Source organism: Panthera onca, chromosome E2 (genome assembly GCF_046562875.1).
Source record: "Panthera onca isolate mPanOnc1 chromosome E2, mPanOnc1 haplotype 2, whole genome shotgun sequence".
Taxonomy (NCBI): Eukaryota; Metazoa; Chordata; class Mammalia; order Carnivora; family Felidae; genus Panthera; species Panthera onca.
Window position 1 is genome coordinate 33,330,092 of NC_138353.1, and position 14,529 is coordinate 33,344,620.

The 14,529-nt window shown below is 51.2% G+C and overlaps 1 protein-coding gene across 1 annotated transcript in view; it reads right to left on the reverse strand.

Moving 5' to 3' along the window:
* Window positions 1-913: 913 nt before the first annotated feature.
* AMFR (autocrine motility factor receptor) overlaps window positions 914-14,529 on the reverse strand; it is a 44,052-nt gene continuing 30,436 nt past the window's right edge. The window contains exons 10-14 of the mRNA XM_060651905.3: window positions 13,291-13,394; window positions 8,224-8,358; window positions 6,424-6,507; window positions 3,189-3,373; window positions 914-2,547 (exon numbers count right to left, since the gene is read on the reverse strand). Coding sequence (XP_060507888.1) covers window positions 2,400-2,547; window positions 3,189-3,373; window positions 6,424-6,507; window positions 8,224-8,358; window positions 13,291-13,394 — 656 coding nt within the window. The 3' untranslated portion in view covers window positions 914-2,399. The remainder of the gene's footprint in view (window positions 2,548-3,188; window positions 3,374-6,423; window positions 6,508-8,223; window positions 8,359-13,290; window positions 13,395-14,529) is intronic.

The following is a 14,529-nucleotide window of genomic DNA, read 5'->3' on the forward strand; positions in this document are numbered from 1 at the left end:
GGCTTGCTTTCCACCCCCGAGGGGACATCTGCTGGCTAAAGATAAGAGAGCACACATTGTCTATACCGCTCCGGTGGGAGGGAAATTAGGTCCAAGCAGCCACCTGGACACCTCGGATTTATAGCCGCACAAGACATTCACAAGGACCACTGTTCTGTGGTTTGGACGAGCCTCCAACTTCGGGAGCGGGGGGCTACTGAGGAGAAGCTAAGATGTCAACAAAACAAGGCCCGCAGGACAATGGAGGGAGCAACACAGACCACTTGCAAAAGAGCCCAGAGAGGGCAGAAGAGGGCAGAGGGCAAGGGCAACCAGCACTCACCACACCGCCCGGTCAGGCGCCTTGTTCTCAGCCGACAAGCCTGAACCAGCAGCCTGCCCTCAGCTCCCAACGAGGGTGGCTCTGAGCACAGGGCAGGCACCCTGAGCCCGGGGACAGCCAGGACACGGAAGATATAATGGGCTGGGGACGGGACCCCACCCAATGTAACAAGACCCTGGCCTGGCTCCCACCACCGCCCTTAGCATCTGTCCCAGATGCCCCCAAGAAGCGACAAAAACCGAGAGACCGTATGGGGCCCAGGATCCTTTGCTGTCCAATTGCAAAACCTATGGGTGAATTTAGGACTGCTCTTCTTGGGTCATTTTAAGCTATGGAAGGCAGGTCTCCGCCTTGATCACGGTCATGTTGCTATATTCCAAGGTCCTAGGACCCTCTACCGTGTCTCAACCATTCTCTCCTTCCACACGTCTCCAACTAAGAACACGTGGAATTAGGGTCATCGTTAATGTGTGCCACCTGCAAGGTGTAAGGATGGGAAAAACTCTCCAAAAACGGTACACAGAGAATCAAAGTGGGTCTAACTTTGGCACCTCTGATGAAAACTGCCTTAGCGTCCAGCCACACACAGCACACTAGAAGAGTTTGCTTTTTATTATTATTATTGTTTTACAATAAAAACAAATAGCTATGCTCTCAGCAAAACAAAACCATTTTTTTTAAAAATCACAGAAATTTACTAACAGCATTTCAAGGTAAGGCTTTTGAAAGATTTATTCAAATAAATTATCTCGGCCTAAACATTTACCCATTGTTCTCTTCAATTACGTTTCAACATTCCGAAAACGTTCAGTTATGTAAAATACATTTAACTTTGCCAATCATTTTAGATAATACTGGATTCTTCCCCGAAGGACTACCATAAAACTATGCTTTCAAACATTAAAAAAAAAAAAAAAAAAAAAAAATGTAATCCAACAGAACATAAAACTGAACTATGTAGCCTATGATTGCGTGTTTCAAATCCTGAAAGTTAAATGTGGGAAGAATTTGAACAGGTTCAGGACCTGGGTCCGCTCCGAGGCAGATGGATTCAGCATCTTACCTTTCTATGTTTAATTAAACCAACAGGAGCAAAGTCATGAAAATGAAGGGCTCTGGGGAAGAAAGATAAAAAAGGTCTCTTATTTCTTCAAGAAAGCCCTCTAACAGTGACTTGCTCAGTTTGTAAGGCTCTCCTTTTCTATAAAGGACCAAACCCACAGCCCCTGGCATTGCCTAACTGACTTGACCAAGGAACTAGAACCATAAACCAAAGCTTTGCTGCTCAGTCCTTTCGGGGCTGGCCTTCCCCAGGTCTGGAACACAGAGGGGGGATAGACTCTCAGAGGTACTCGTGAGCCGCAGGAGCACCAGTGGTCACGGAAACAAAGCCAACTTCAGACTGGAGCTCGGCAGTCAGTCCCCGATGTCCTGGGACACAACAGGTCACCTCCTCACACTCCACAGCCCCAGGCTTTCCCCTCCTCTGCTCTACATAGCAAATCAGGAGTCACTTTTCCGAGATGCCCCCACCAACCCAGGGCTCTGGCCCTGCTCGTCTGGCCTCCGTAGCGTTCTGAATGCCGCCCAAGCGAGAACAGCAGCTTGACGACAGAAACCACCCGGCGGTGGAGTCGGGCTCACGCTGCACATCTCCGCGCGGCTTTTTATGAATCCTGGCCCCCCCTCACCTTCCTGCCAGACTTGGGGCTAAAGACACCAGCGTCTGCTGTGACCTCCACAAGCAGCAGTAACCCAGTAGTCGGAGCAGCCTGCTTCAGGGTTTCCTGGCTGCCCTCTTCCACTCGGCTGCCCCGCCCCCTAAGAAGTCCCGTCGATGCCAGAAGAGATCATGCCTAGAGTTAAAATGTGCAGTGTTTCTAACGGGAAGAGAAATGTCACATAGAAAGTATTACAAAAAAGGATTAAGTTTGTCAGCTGTCCAAACACTATTAAGACCACATGCTTTATACAGCGGCAGCGCAGCCGACCCCTCCTCCGGCGGCGGCAGAAGCAGGGTCGGGCCTCTGTGGCGGCGCGCTGCTCGGAGGCGGCAGCGGTGGACGGCGAGGAAGCGCTAGGACGTCTGCTGCTTCTGGAGCCTCCGTTCGGCGGCCGCGGCCAGCATCCTCCGACGCAGGGTCACGGGGTCAGAGGCTGTGCCTTCTGCCGAGGGGCAGCGCTCCGAGGCCGAGTCGACTTCAGAACTTCTGTTCAGGAAACGCCTACAAAACCCAAAGGCCTCGCGTGAGGGATGAGGGACGCTCTGGGACACACACACACACGCAGAAACACACAGCTTCCCGGGCACCTTCCTGCGGTCACCTGGCACCAGCCCGTGGAAAAGACACCCATCCCCGGACAGAGGGGCAGAGGCTCCCTGCATCGGGGAGGAGGCCTGTCAAGCGGCTGTCCGGCCCCCCTCTCCACCGGCCACCACAGGGCCACCCCACACCTCCAGTGGCAGGCCCAGTGGCCAGGAGGGCGGCCTGGGAGCGGACACCGGGCCGGGTCGGCCTCTCTGGGCCTGTTCCTTCAGCCCTGCCTCTCACGTGGATGCAATTAGAGTGCTCCCCTCGAGAGTTCGGAGAAGCAGAAGCACCACTGAGGGCTCAGAACACACGGGCACGCGGGCGCTCCGTGCAGGTGTGGCCAAAGGCATCCACGGGAGCTCACTGGGGGACACCGGTCAGGTCCGGACCCTTTGCTTTTCCAAGAGAGGTTTGGAGTCTGAACGTTTTGAATGGCTTTTCAATGTTGGAATCTGTTTAAAAAGGCAGGACGTGGGCCTGACGCGACGAGGGTCCCCGGGCCACTGGGTTGCGACCGGAGACGCGCGCGAGCGAGAGCCGGAGGGTCGACTTACTTGCGAGCCTGCTGCAGGAGGTCATCCTTCCGCTGGACCAGCATGCGCTGCCTCTCGTCCGCAGACTTGGAGAAGCGGCTCCCCCGGGCCTCAAAGTCCTCGCCCTCGCCAGGCTCCGCCTCCACCTCGCTGAAGTCCAAGGCCTCCTCCAGCCGAGGACTGAGGTCTAGGGGCACACGCTCGGTCTGGGCACAGAGGAAGCAGGGGGCCTCTGTGAGCACGGGCCACCCTCCCGCTAGGACTCCCCGCCCAACCTGAGTGCCCCGAACAGTGTTCTTCTGCACCCACAGGGAGCCAGGCTGCCGGGTGGGGAACCATCGGTGTATGAATAATGGCCGGCGTGGGCTCTGGGAGGCCTGTGCGCCACTAAGGACAGCACCCGACTCACGCCAGATGTTCAAGATTAGTGCAATTTTTTGTAGATGATCACCGGTATGAAAAACACAGACACCTTGAAACTGTACTCTCAGAAAACAATAAAGTTAACTCCAAGTTGATTTACATTCTGGGAATTTTTTGTTCAACTCTACTAATTGCTCTGAAACTTAAACAAGTCTTATCACATTTACTACACAAATTTTACACCCTCACTTGATTCTGAAAACAGAGGCAGGCAGATAAAAAAGGGTAAATTTTTTTTTTAATGTTTATTTCTTTTTGAGAGAAAGTGAGAGAGAGACAGACAGGCAGAGAGAGAGAGAATGAGCCAGGAAGGGGTAGAGAGACAGGAAGACACAGAATCTGAAGCAGGCTCCAGGCTCTGAGCTGTCCGCACAGAGCCCGACGCAGGGCTCGAACTCGTTAACTGTGAGATCATGAAATGAGCCAAAGTCGGATGCCTAACCGACTGAACCACCCAGGTGCCCCTAAAGAGGGTAACTTCTAAGGATCTTTTTAAAAACAGATATAAGATCACAAGACTCCTTGTATAACAGGATATTAAAATGGGACTCTCTCGGTTTTGGCTAAAGCTCTGAACACTACGGCAATGCCCAGGCGCCCCACACACTTAGGCCAGTGCCTGAACATTGATGTTCCTGCTACCAGACAGACCCAGGTTGGCCAGTGTCAGCCTAGCCACCCACCTCTAGGTGACGAGAGTGTTGAGGTGGAAGAGGCTGAGAGACTGGCACATCTGTAAGATTTCTTGGCGTGTGGCACCTGTTACGCAACCTCACCACCCTTCCCTGCCTTCAGTCAAATGAATGAGGGGACTTCAAGACAGCCATGTGTCCAGACTCCTATTCCCTAGAGTTTGGGGGCCCCCGGGGACTGGTGGTGACTAACACACGCAAGGAGTCGAAGAGAAAGACACCTGCTTGTGGCAGATAAAAAAAGGGGAGCGAGTCCAACTTCCACCGACGGTAAGGCCCCACTGTGTGTCCTTCGGGGCGGCCACAGATGCTGGAGGGAACCAGCCTGAGGTTGTTGAAACAGACCCGGCCCAAAGGACCGCCTGGAGGGTGATATGGTCTCCATGAAGGGAGGGATGGTCAGAAAAGGCCAGCCCAAGTTCTGAGGAAGGACAGCTGAGGCTTCTGCCGCTAGCTGGGACAGGGAGATGGGTCAGGTAACAACTGTGATACACTCACACGTGTAGCACATGCACACACACGCATGGTGGGGTCATGTGGCCTGTCCTAACCCGCCCTCCTCCTGAGCCCGACCCTGGAGGAGGTAGAAAGAGCAGCTGGTAAATGGGGGAGATGAAGGAAGGAAACGGATGCGCACCCCCAGTTCTGCTGGCTTCCAAGCAGGCCTGAGCTCAGGCCGGGGACAGGCCGCATTCGGTACCAACCCGCACAGCCAGTGCCACGCTTGTGCTACACGGAGGTTTTACTAACCGGACTGTTATCCAAGAACTTCTTACTTGGGAATGACTGGAAACACTATACAGCGCGTTCCTTGTGAAGTAAGTACATTCCCTTCACTGTGCTAGGAAAAGTTCAGACATCTTCCCACTAACTATAAAAACAGAGTTAAGGATCAGGACAGAAAGTGAACGTGCTCTACCCCGAGGGGCCCCCAGCCAGCCCAGCACTCAAATCTAAGCTGGGCCTGCTATCCAAAAACCCGGGAATGCAAAACCGAATTCCTTCTCCAGAAGCCAGGTATACCACTTTACGAATGCTGCACAATCCAAATATGGATTTGGGTGTGAAAAATTTAACTCAGCAACAGATCTGAGAGAGTCTTAGTTTCTAGGGCTTCCTGTTTGCAGGGAAAAGCACACGAGGTACGGGGTGAAAGCAGCTTCCATGTCACTCACCCATCAAAGCAGCTGCTTCAGGAAGAGCAGCGTCACCCTGAGCAACACTGCTGGACAAGGCAGCACCAGCGTCAGCCCCCAGCCCCGTGTGTGGGAAACCCCACGTCACAAGCACACAAGCACAAAGACGGGGCTATCTGGGGTATTCTCCGGTCTCAAGAAAGTTTCTGGAAAGTGTGGTAATTGATTAAGCAAATGGGAATTACAGACAAAGGGTGTGAACCAGAACCCCCACGGTGGGGGGCTAAGAGCATGGGGGAGGGGGAGGCCTCTGCCCTGGAGACCAGACAGAGGAGCTGCCTTTGGAAGGGACGGCCACCTCGACTCACCTAAGTGGATATCCAGGCCAATCTGGCTCCCAAGATAACCACACTCCTCCCCACCCACACACCGCTCAGAGGGTCTCATTGGCGTGAAGTGCACAGAAGCACTTAGAAACTCTGAGTTGGCCAAGGGAGGTGTTGGGGAGAAGACTTCAACGATTTCAGCTCGAGACAGCCGAGCTCCAGTCAGCCCCTGTCTGGGTTCAGATGAGTCCGATCACCCAGAGTCCTGCCTGTGCCCAGCTTCTCCATGCCCCTCCTAGGGCTACTGCTCAAGGTCAAGATGGCAGGGCTGGCCCCGGGACAGCATGACTCCGTTCTCCCCCAGGTCCCAAGGATAATGCCCAGTGAGTGGGTGGCGGCAGGCCCTAGGTGGAAATGCAGGCCATGGCGTGGGCACAGCCGGGTTTGCTAACCTGACATACCGGAACAATGTGGCACGAGGCCTTCTCTGACACCACTGAGGCCTCATGCACATCAAAGGCAGGACTGAAGACCACTGCCGGGCACGACAAGACTGCCCCCGGTCCCATACACACTCTCTCTCTCTCTCTCTCTCTCTCTCTCTCATACACACACACACACACACACACACACACACACACACACAGACACACACACACCCCGCCTTTGCACACCTTACCTGCACAGAAGCTTCTCCCTCCTCCTGGTCTCCGTTTGGCCTTTCTACAGGACTGTTCAGTGCAGGCCTGATGCCATCTGAGCGCTGCAAGAGAAAAAGCACCACAGACCGTACAGAGCTGCTCAGGGGCTTATGGAACAGGGCCGGAGAAATCCTGGGGTACAGAGGGAGCTCCGGTCCCCAACGCTGTCTGGGCTTTTGACAGAGTCTGCAGCAGCAAAGAAATGAAGATGCTACTAAGATCGAAGAGAAGACAAGGGCGCCTGAGTGTGAGTCTGAGTCATCAACTGGCACCGCATTCAGTTTCTCCTCAGTGACAGTGACTGGACGGTGACAAATCGACAGCAGGTAACACTGACTGAACGCTTGCAGAAACTCAACGTGACCATCTCGTTTATCTTAACACCCTATGAAATAGGTACTGTCGTTCTTCTCATTTTTAGGCAGTCTGAGATCTTGGCCAAGGCCACAGATGCTCTGGGGCCCTGCCCATCTCCCTGCAGGTCCTGCCACGTCAGTGCGGGCTGGCCAGTTTCTGCAATTCATTGCCTGAGAGCTCACTCTGGCTGCACAAGGTCACTCTGAGCCCCACCCCCTCAAGCAGCCGTCAACCAGCAGCTGACGGGAAGTGGCATATAAATGCCCCTGCTCACTGCCACTTGGGAGGCCCCAGTGGGATCAAGCCCTAGGCATCCATGACAGTAACCTGCCGGGTAACAAACCCTTACTGGCCGCCTTCCCCGCACCGCCATCTCACAGCCCCACCTGCTGCCTGTTTCCTGCAACCTTCCCAGATGAACCACTGGCACTCGAATCCTTGTCCCAGGCTCTGCTGCTGGATAATCCAAAGCCAACAGCCAGGTCAAATAGGGAAGGACAGATAAGGCAAGTCTAATGTCAGCCCATTTGATTCCACGCTCTAGGCTCATTCTCTCTTGAAAGATTCTCAAATTTTAGGATTTTATTAATAGATTTCTACATAGTCTTATACATGAAGTTGAATAATTTCTTGTTAAATGACTCCTGGTCATGTATCTATCCCCTGGTCCTGCCAGGAACCTTGTTTTGAAATGTTAATACTGCGTCAAATCGCTAGTATACATCTGAAACTAATATAACATTGTAGGTCAACTCTATTCCAATAATAAAAATGAGAGTAAATAAATCAAATGTTAATAGTTCTTGTGCCCATCAACGAGGTTATATAATGGGCCAGGAAATGTGACCTTTTAAAAACAGAAGTATCATAGCTATTACAGCTAATGAAAAAAAATCCCACCAATGTGCAAAGCCAACCGGGGACAGAGGGCATTACCTCCTAGAGCTGGGGGTCAGCTTTGGCCCGCAGCCAAATCCACCCTCCGCCTATTTTTATGGATAAGTTTTTCCTAGAACACAGTCACGCACATCCATTCACACACTGTCAGTGCTATAGCAGCCACAGCTGAGATGCGACAACAGGAGCCACATGGCTCACAAAGCCTACGCCTATCTGCCCTTTACAGAGAAAGGTTGCCAATCCTCGTCCCAGAGGAACCAAGGTTATGACCTCCTGGACTGGCGAGGGCAGGCTGATGTGGGGTGTGCATCTGTACAAAAAATTACCCCAATACACTTGTCCTTGTCTTAATCTGAGCCTCTTTGATGGGTCTGTCCTCAAACTTTGGAAAGTGAGGACATTCACAGAGACCCTTCATCAAATCATGAGTGATATTCAATTAAGTAGCTAAAGAGTTAAACTACAGGATTAAATCTCTGTGAAGACAGAATCCACTTTTCATGCATAAAACCCCAGTGTACCTGTGTGGGAAAAGGTACTTGAATCCGTCCTTCTAAAATGTTGTCCGTTGTTATTTCTACCGAGCGTGTCAGCTGGAGGTCCTGCAGCACCAGGTGGTATGGCACCTGGGGAAACATTTCTTGAATCTGATGAGCCTGTAGGAATACAAACATGGAAGCCTTGGAAACGTTCACCTTCAACAGTGACTCCTTGGGGTCATGGTGTATGGCAAGCTCTGAGCACTGAACTCGGCATTCCGCCTTGAAAACACAGGCAAGGCGCCCCTCTATTCTGCAGATCCCCATCAAACCTCACTCATTCTAGCATTTTCCTAGGATGCCAAACAGGTAGCTGGGGATAGCCTCGATTTCAAAATAAAAAGAGCATGGAAATCCAGCTGGATCCCGAAACAGGTTCAATTAGAATATCCCAATTTTAAAAAGTGTTCATTTTAAAGCTCGGTATAATTCAGGTAAAAAAAAATGTGTTCTCCTTAAAGAATAATGCCGAAAAGGAACAAATTTCTGATACCACACCCGCATGGATGAAATTCCAATGCATTAGGCTAAGTGAAAGAGCCTGGCTCAAAGGCTATGCGCTGTATAATTCCATTTATATGACATTCTAGAAGAGGCAAAATTAAAGGGACAGAAAACTGGTTAAGTAGTTGCCAGAGACTGAAGGTGGGGAGAGGAAGCAATTTTACAAAAGGGCACAATGGAATCTGGGGCGGGGTAGATGGAACTCTTCTATACCTTGAGTATGGTGGTGGCCACACAACCGTATGAATTTGACAAAATACACAGAATCGGATACTATGAAGGGTGAATCTACCCGATGTAAATTATTACACCACCATCAGAAAAAAAAAGATTATAAAGAATGTAAATTCGTAACACTAGAGCTGTAGATTTCAAACCACCCTCTAGAAACGTCTCAGAGTCCACGTGGGCGGGGCTCTGAGCAGCAGTCTGTGTCTAGGGGAAGATGGCACAGGTCTCCCAGCACACCACCACCCATACTTGCATCAAAGGCCCAGATTTTATTTTTCAGGTATGTACATTCATTTTGCAATGCTTATGTTCATGGTTTTATTGTGGAAAAGCCCCAATGATCAAAAAAACAAAAGAGCAGGAAAAATGTGATTACTTTCGAGGCATAAGGAAGTCTACCACTGGGGTATTAGCTCCCCAGGAGCACAGCACTGTAACTGCAGAAGGAGAAGGTGTCCAACATCAGGGCCTTGAGAGCAAAGACCAGGGTGAAACACGCACAAAGCTTCACTTAGTGTCTCACTGGGGTGGGAGGGCTAGACAGGCAGAGCCCAGCAGTGGGACCAATAGCCCCGCACTTCTGGGTCCCCTCAGGGTTTCTATGAACGGGAGCTGATCATTCCCCCCGCCCCAGGGTCAAATGAACACTAAGTGAAGAAGAGTCCATAAAAACCTAGACAATCAGGTAACATTCTTCTCCATTCTTCAACAGCTTCCCCCTCATTTCCCTGAGATTCATTTTACCAGACCAAAGCTTTTCTTCCAGAAAATCCAGTGAATTAAATATTGGATCTTTATAAAAAAGGTATGTTCTAGTAAACTAATTATGTTAAGAATAGGCTATTCCAATCCATCATGGAGCTAGAGAAAGACCAACCGGGGACTATCAGAGAATGCTAAACACACCAACTCCAAGAATAATTCTTATTCCTAGAGGGTTACGTGCCCGTGATTCTGGCTTCTTTAGGGAGCAGGCGAGGTGATCCACCTGCAGGACTTCAACAGCTGCCAGACCCCAAAGTCCACACACAGAGCCTGACACAAGCCGGTGGGTGGCCGCATTAGGCCGCCACACTGCAGACCATCTGTGTCCGTTAGGTCGTCACTCACACACTCTGCTGACGTGGCCGAGCACTTCCCTGAGGAAGCAAGAGGCAGCAGGAACCCAGGACTTTTCCTGTTATTACTACGGTCAAAAACATATAACCATCCTAACCATTTTTCAGTGTACAGTAGGGCGAACCATATGCACATGACCGTGCGACAGATTCTAGAACTCTGCCATCTTGCAAAACTGAAACCCTGAGGAGCAACTCCCCATCGCCCTCCCCACTGGCCCTTGGCAACCCCCATTCTAATTTCTGTTTCTAAGAGTGAGACTAATTTAGAGACCTCATCTGAGTGGAGTCCTGCAGTGTTTGTCTTTCTGTGATGGTCTTATTTCATTTAGTGTAACGTCCCGGAGGTTCATTCACGGGGCACGTGATGAGATTTCCTGCTTTTCTAAGGCTGGCTAATATTCCACTGTATGCATGTGCCACACTTCTGGAATCCATTCATCCACTCACCTGGCAGACACTCAGGCTGCTTCTGCCTCTTGGTTATCATGAGCCAGGCCTTCTACTTAAACCACGCCTCAACGAAGCGCTGGAGCTGCCTCCGTCCGCCCTCCTAACAGAGGCGAATGCCTCTCTCCTGACCCCACCCTCCAGCTTCCCGTCTTCCTCTTCCATCTTTACTTCCCTGTGTGCACCGCACTTTCCATCTCTCCCTCTCTAGTGATCGTTCCCATTTGCACCCCAAGCATGCTTCCACATCTATCTTTACAGAAGACCCACAGGTACTCAAAAGAAGTGAGACCAGAGAACAGAACTCGTACAGCCATGCCCGTCGCAGCATGACGCACAAAAGCCCAAAGGCGGAAGCAATCCAAGCGGCCGTCGGCGGAGAGTCACGTAAGCAACGTATGTGTGGTCTCCACACGACGGAACACCATTTGGCCTAAGAAGAAACTCTGACCCCTGCTACAACACGGATGAACTCGGAGGACGCTGTGGCAAGTGAAATAAGCCAGGCTCAGAGAGACAAACTGTGATTCCGCAGCTGTTCCTGGGCCGGGGACTGGGTGGATGGACCAAAGGATGAGAGAGCATGACTTCCCTGGATCCTCCTCTAGAGCTTCTGGAACTTGTGCAGAAAGGACCTGCTCAAAAACCTTCAAAAAAGAAATCTTAAAAAAGCCAAAAGCTCCCCTGACACTACAATCCTCGCGAGCTACCACTTCTACCGCTCCGCTCCGCCCACTTTTACCACACGCTGCCAGCCCCGGTCTGTTTCTTCAGTGCCCACTCATTTCCCAATCTACCGGGAAGATCCCATCCCTCAGGCCACGGAAGCCGCCTGTTCCTCTGCAGTTAACCAACCGCCTCCATTCTGCCGAATCCAACACGTCCTCCTCCGACCTCACCTTCTAAGAATCCCCACGTGCTCGCCTTGCACCTTCTCCCGGTCTCCCTCCTCCTAGGTCACCATGTGGCCCCTCCCTCTCTGCCAGCCCTCGGCCCGGAGTCCTCTCCTCGTCGTGAGCCGCATCCTCTCCCAGGAAGAGACCCGCTCCCCGCCTCGAGGAGCACCTACAGACCGAGAACTCCCAAGCGTCCAGCTCCAGCCTGACCTCTTCGGCGAGGTCCAGATGCCTACGTGGCATCTCCATGCGGATGGCTCACCTCTGGCCGGAAGGAAGGCCGAAGCCCCGTCCTCAGTCCTGCTTCCGCCCATCTCGGTACGCGGGCCCATCATCTGCTCACCCAAAGCAAAGTGTCATCCAGTCCTGTCGGCGCATCATCCCAAAGTGTCTTCAAGCCGCCCCTTCTTTTCATTCTTACTGCCAACACCCTGGTCCAAACCACTATCTTTTTCACCTGCATTATTGCACAGCCCCCTAACTGGGCTCGCTGCTTCCATCCCTGCCCCTCTATAACCCAGTCTCTCAGAAGCAAATCATTCTGTTAAATGTCCTGTCAGTCCCCTGTGGGAGGAAAAAGGCCTTGAACAACCTTCTAATACTTTCACAATAAGATCTACACCGAGCTGTGGCCTACTAACCCCTGCCATGACCCGGCTCTGCAAAATCAGCATGCATCACAATCTTGGTCTCTGACTCACTAGGCTCCAACCACAGTGACCGCTCTGCCCCCAGGGCTTTCTCACCTCATGACCTTTGAGGGCTTTCTCACCTCATGACCTTTGAACCCGTAGGTTCCGCTGCCTCTTTTTCTCCCAACTGCCTCTTTCTCATCCTTCTTGTCTCAGATCAAGTATCAGCCCCTCGGACACCTCCGCTAAAATAGCTCTTACCTCCACCTCTGCCGCACTGCCGGCCTTACTGCCCTCAGAGCACTCACTGCCATCAGCAATGATCTTGTTTGTGTTTATAACCAGTCTCCCCGGCTAAAATCTACACTTCCTGGGAGTGGGGCCCACATCTACCCGGTTTGCCTGGCAGGTGCTATGCAACCGTTTACACTGCATCATGCGTCGCAGGAGTGGGCTTTCAGTACAGATTTGTCAAGTAAATACATGAAGATAAAGGAATGAATGAACAAATGAACCAGTGCCTCTCTGAAGTACTGACCAGGCTTACCCAGGTCAGCCAGCAGCGCTATCTAAGCAGGACTAAGGCAGTTAGCATTTTAAGAGTCCTGCATTCATCATCACAATGAACACTAAATTGCAGTGATAACGACACATGTTTCTCTAAAACAAAAATACCCGCCATATGACAAAGCTTTAGAGAAACACAAAGAATATTTGAACAGTATCCTTGAGCTAACAGTATGTGTGCCTCCATATCTCAAGGTATATAGATACATGTGCATACCCACAGATGTGTGTGTGTGCGTGTGTGTGCGTGAGCACGTGTATTTACTTATTTGGGGGGAGGGAAGGGGACAGGGTCAGGAAAACACATTTAGCAGGCCTTATACAACTTTTAATAAAAGGCCCATCATTCTCTCCAGTCACTAAGTCTCTAAATATTTTTGGTTAGCATCAAGGAGCATCCCAAGATTGGCCTAGATCACAACAGAGCGAACCTGGCGGTGCTCAGAAACAGACAGATGATCTGCCACATATCTAAAATGGAAGCTGGTTTCCAAAGCAGTTTCAAATTTGAAAACACATGAACTGAAGTTGTCCCAGCTACTACGTCACATGCCCCTGAAAATCCTGCTATTTGGCCAGAGTGAAGCACACAGTGCACAGCGGCCAGCCCCTCCCTGATCACCAACCACCCCGAAGCACGGCGGTCCTTACCATCGCATTCAGCTGGGAGTTGCTCGCCTGTGTAATTCCTAGGATGTTGGTGGTGTGCATCACCTCGACGGAGAAACTCGGCAGCCAACTTGCGATCCGGGACCCTAAGACAAAGAGAACCCAGCACAAGTTAGAGATCTCGTACCCTGTGTGGTCCAGTCTGGGGTCAGCCGCTCGGGGACCCCAGCTCGTTCCACTGACGGCTTACTGTGTGCCAGGCCTTTTGTACCAAGGGTTTCACACAGATCAGCTCATTGAATCATCGCTACTTTTATACCCGTTCCACTCTTCTCAGAGAAAACTCAGTTCTCATGGTCTTTTGTCCTGAGGGCACTCAGAAGTCAGGTAACTTGCCCAACATCACACAATTATGGTGGATTTGCAACCAGACAGTCAGGTTCCAGAATCCTTCACCACTAGGCCCTCCTGCTTTCCAGACGCCCTGGATCCACAGGTCAGTCTGTTCTCCACCTGGCACAGAAGGAAGGCTTTAAGGCTCTACAGCTGCTACGTGAGAGGGGCTTGTGCTCCTGTCACACCGTACACAAATACCACTCACGCGGAGACATCATTTTCACAATTATTTTCATAAGGTATTTTCTACCGCATCATCTGATTTAAAGACCTTGGTTTTCTGATTCGATTCGAAATTCTTTTCAAAGAGTTCGACAACACAGGCTTGTGTGTGGAGCCAAGAAGTCGGCGGCTTCTGCCATTTCCCCAAGAAAAGGGGGGACCCTAAGCTAAAGCTCCAAGTATTGGTTAATCAAGCTACCTGTTTAGGAGTTATTTTGCTTTCCTTCACAAAGAAGCACCGAGGCATGGAATATAAAAACAAGTTCAATGGCTGTCTCAAGGTCCCGCCCAACAAAATGTGCCTGTTAAAAAACTAGGTTCTTATTTCACGTACTTCCCAGGGAGAAACAAAGTGACTTTTCTATTTTGACTAAGTTTTTAGTACAAATTCATAAGGTAACGGATTATACAGCTGGGCCCCACGTGCAAGATCTGCTGGCGTATTTCCAAAGTCCTACCTGGTAGAGGCCTTAATCGACAGCCAACAAAGCAGCTGCCTCTCAGCCCTCCGGCACCTGTGGCCCAGCCAGCCACGTGGCCTCACCTCCTAGTCTCGGAGACCAGACTCTACTGCCCTTCATCCTCCTATGAGGGGTCTCATCAACACACCATGGCTCCCATAATGCTCCACCCCCTGGCAACTCAAATCAGATCAAAACAGCA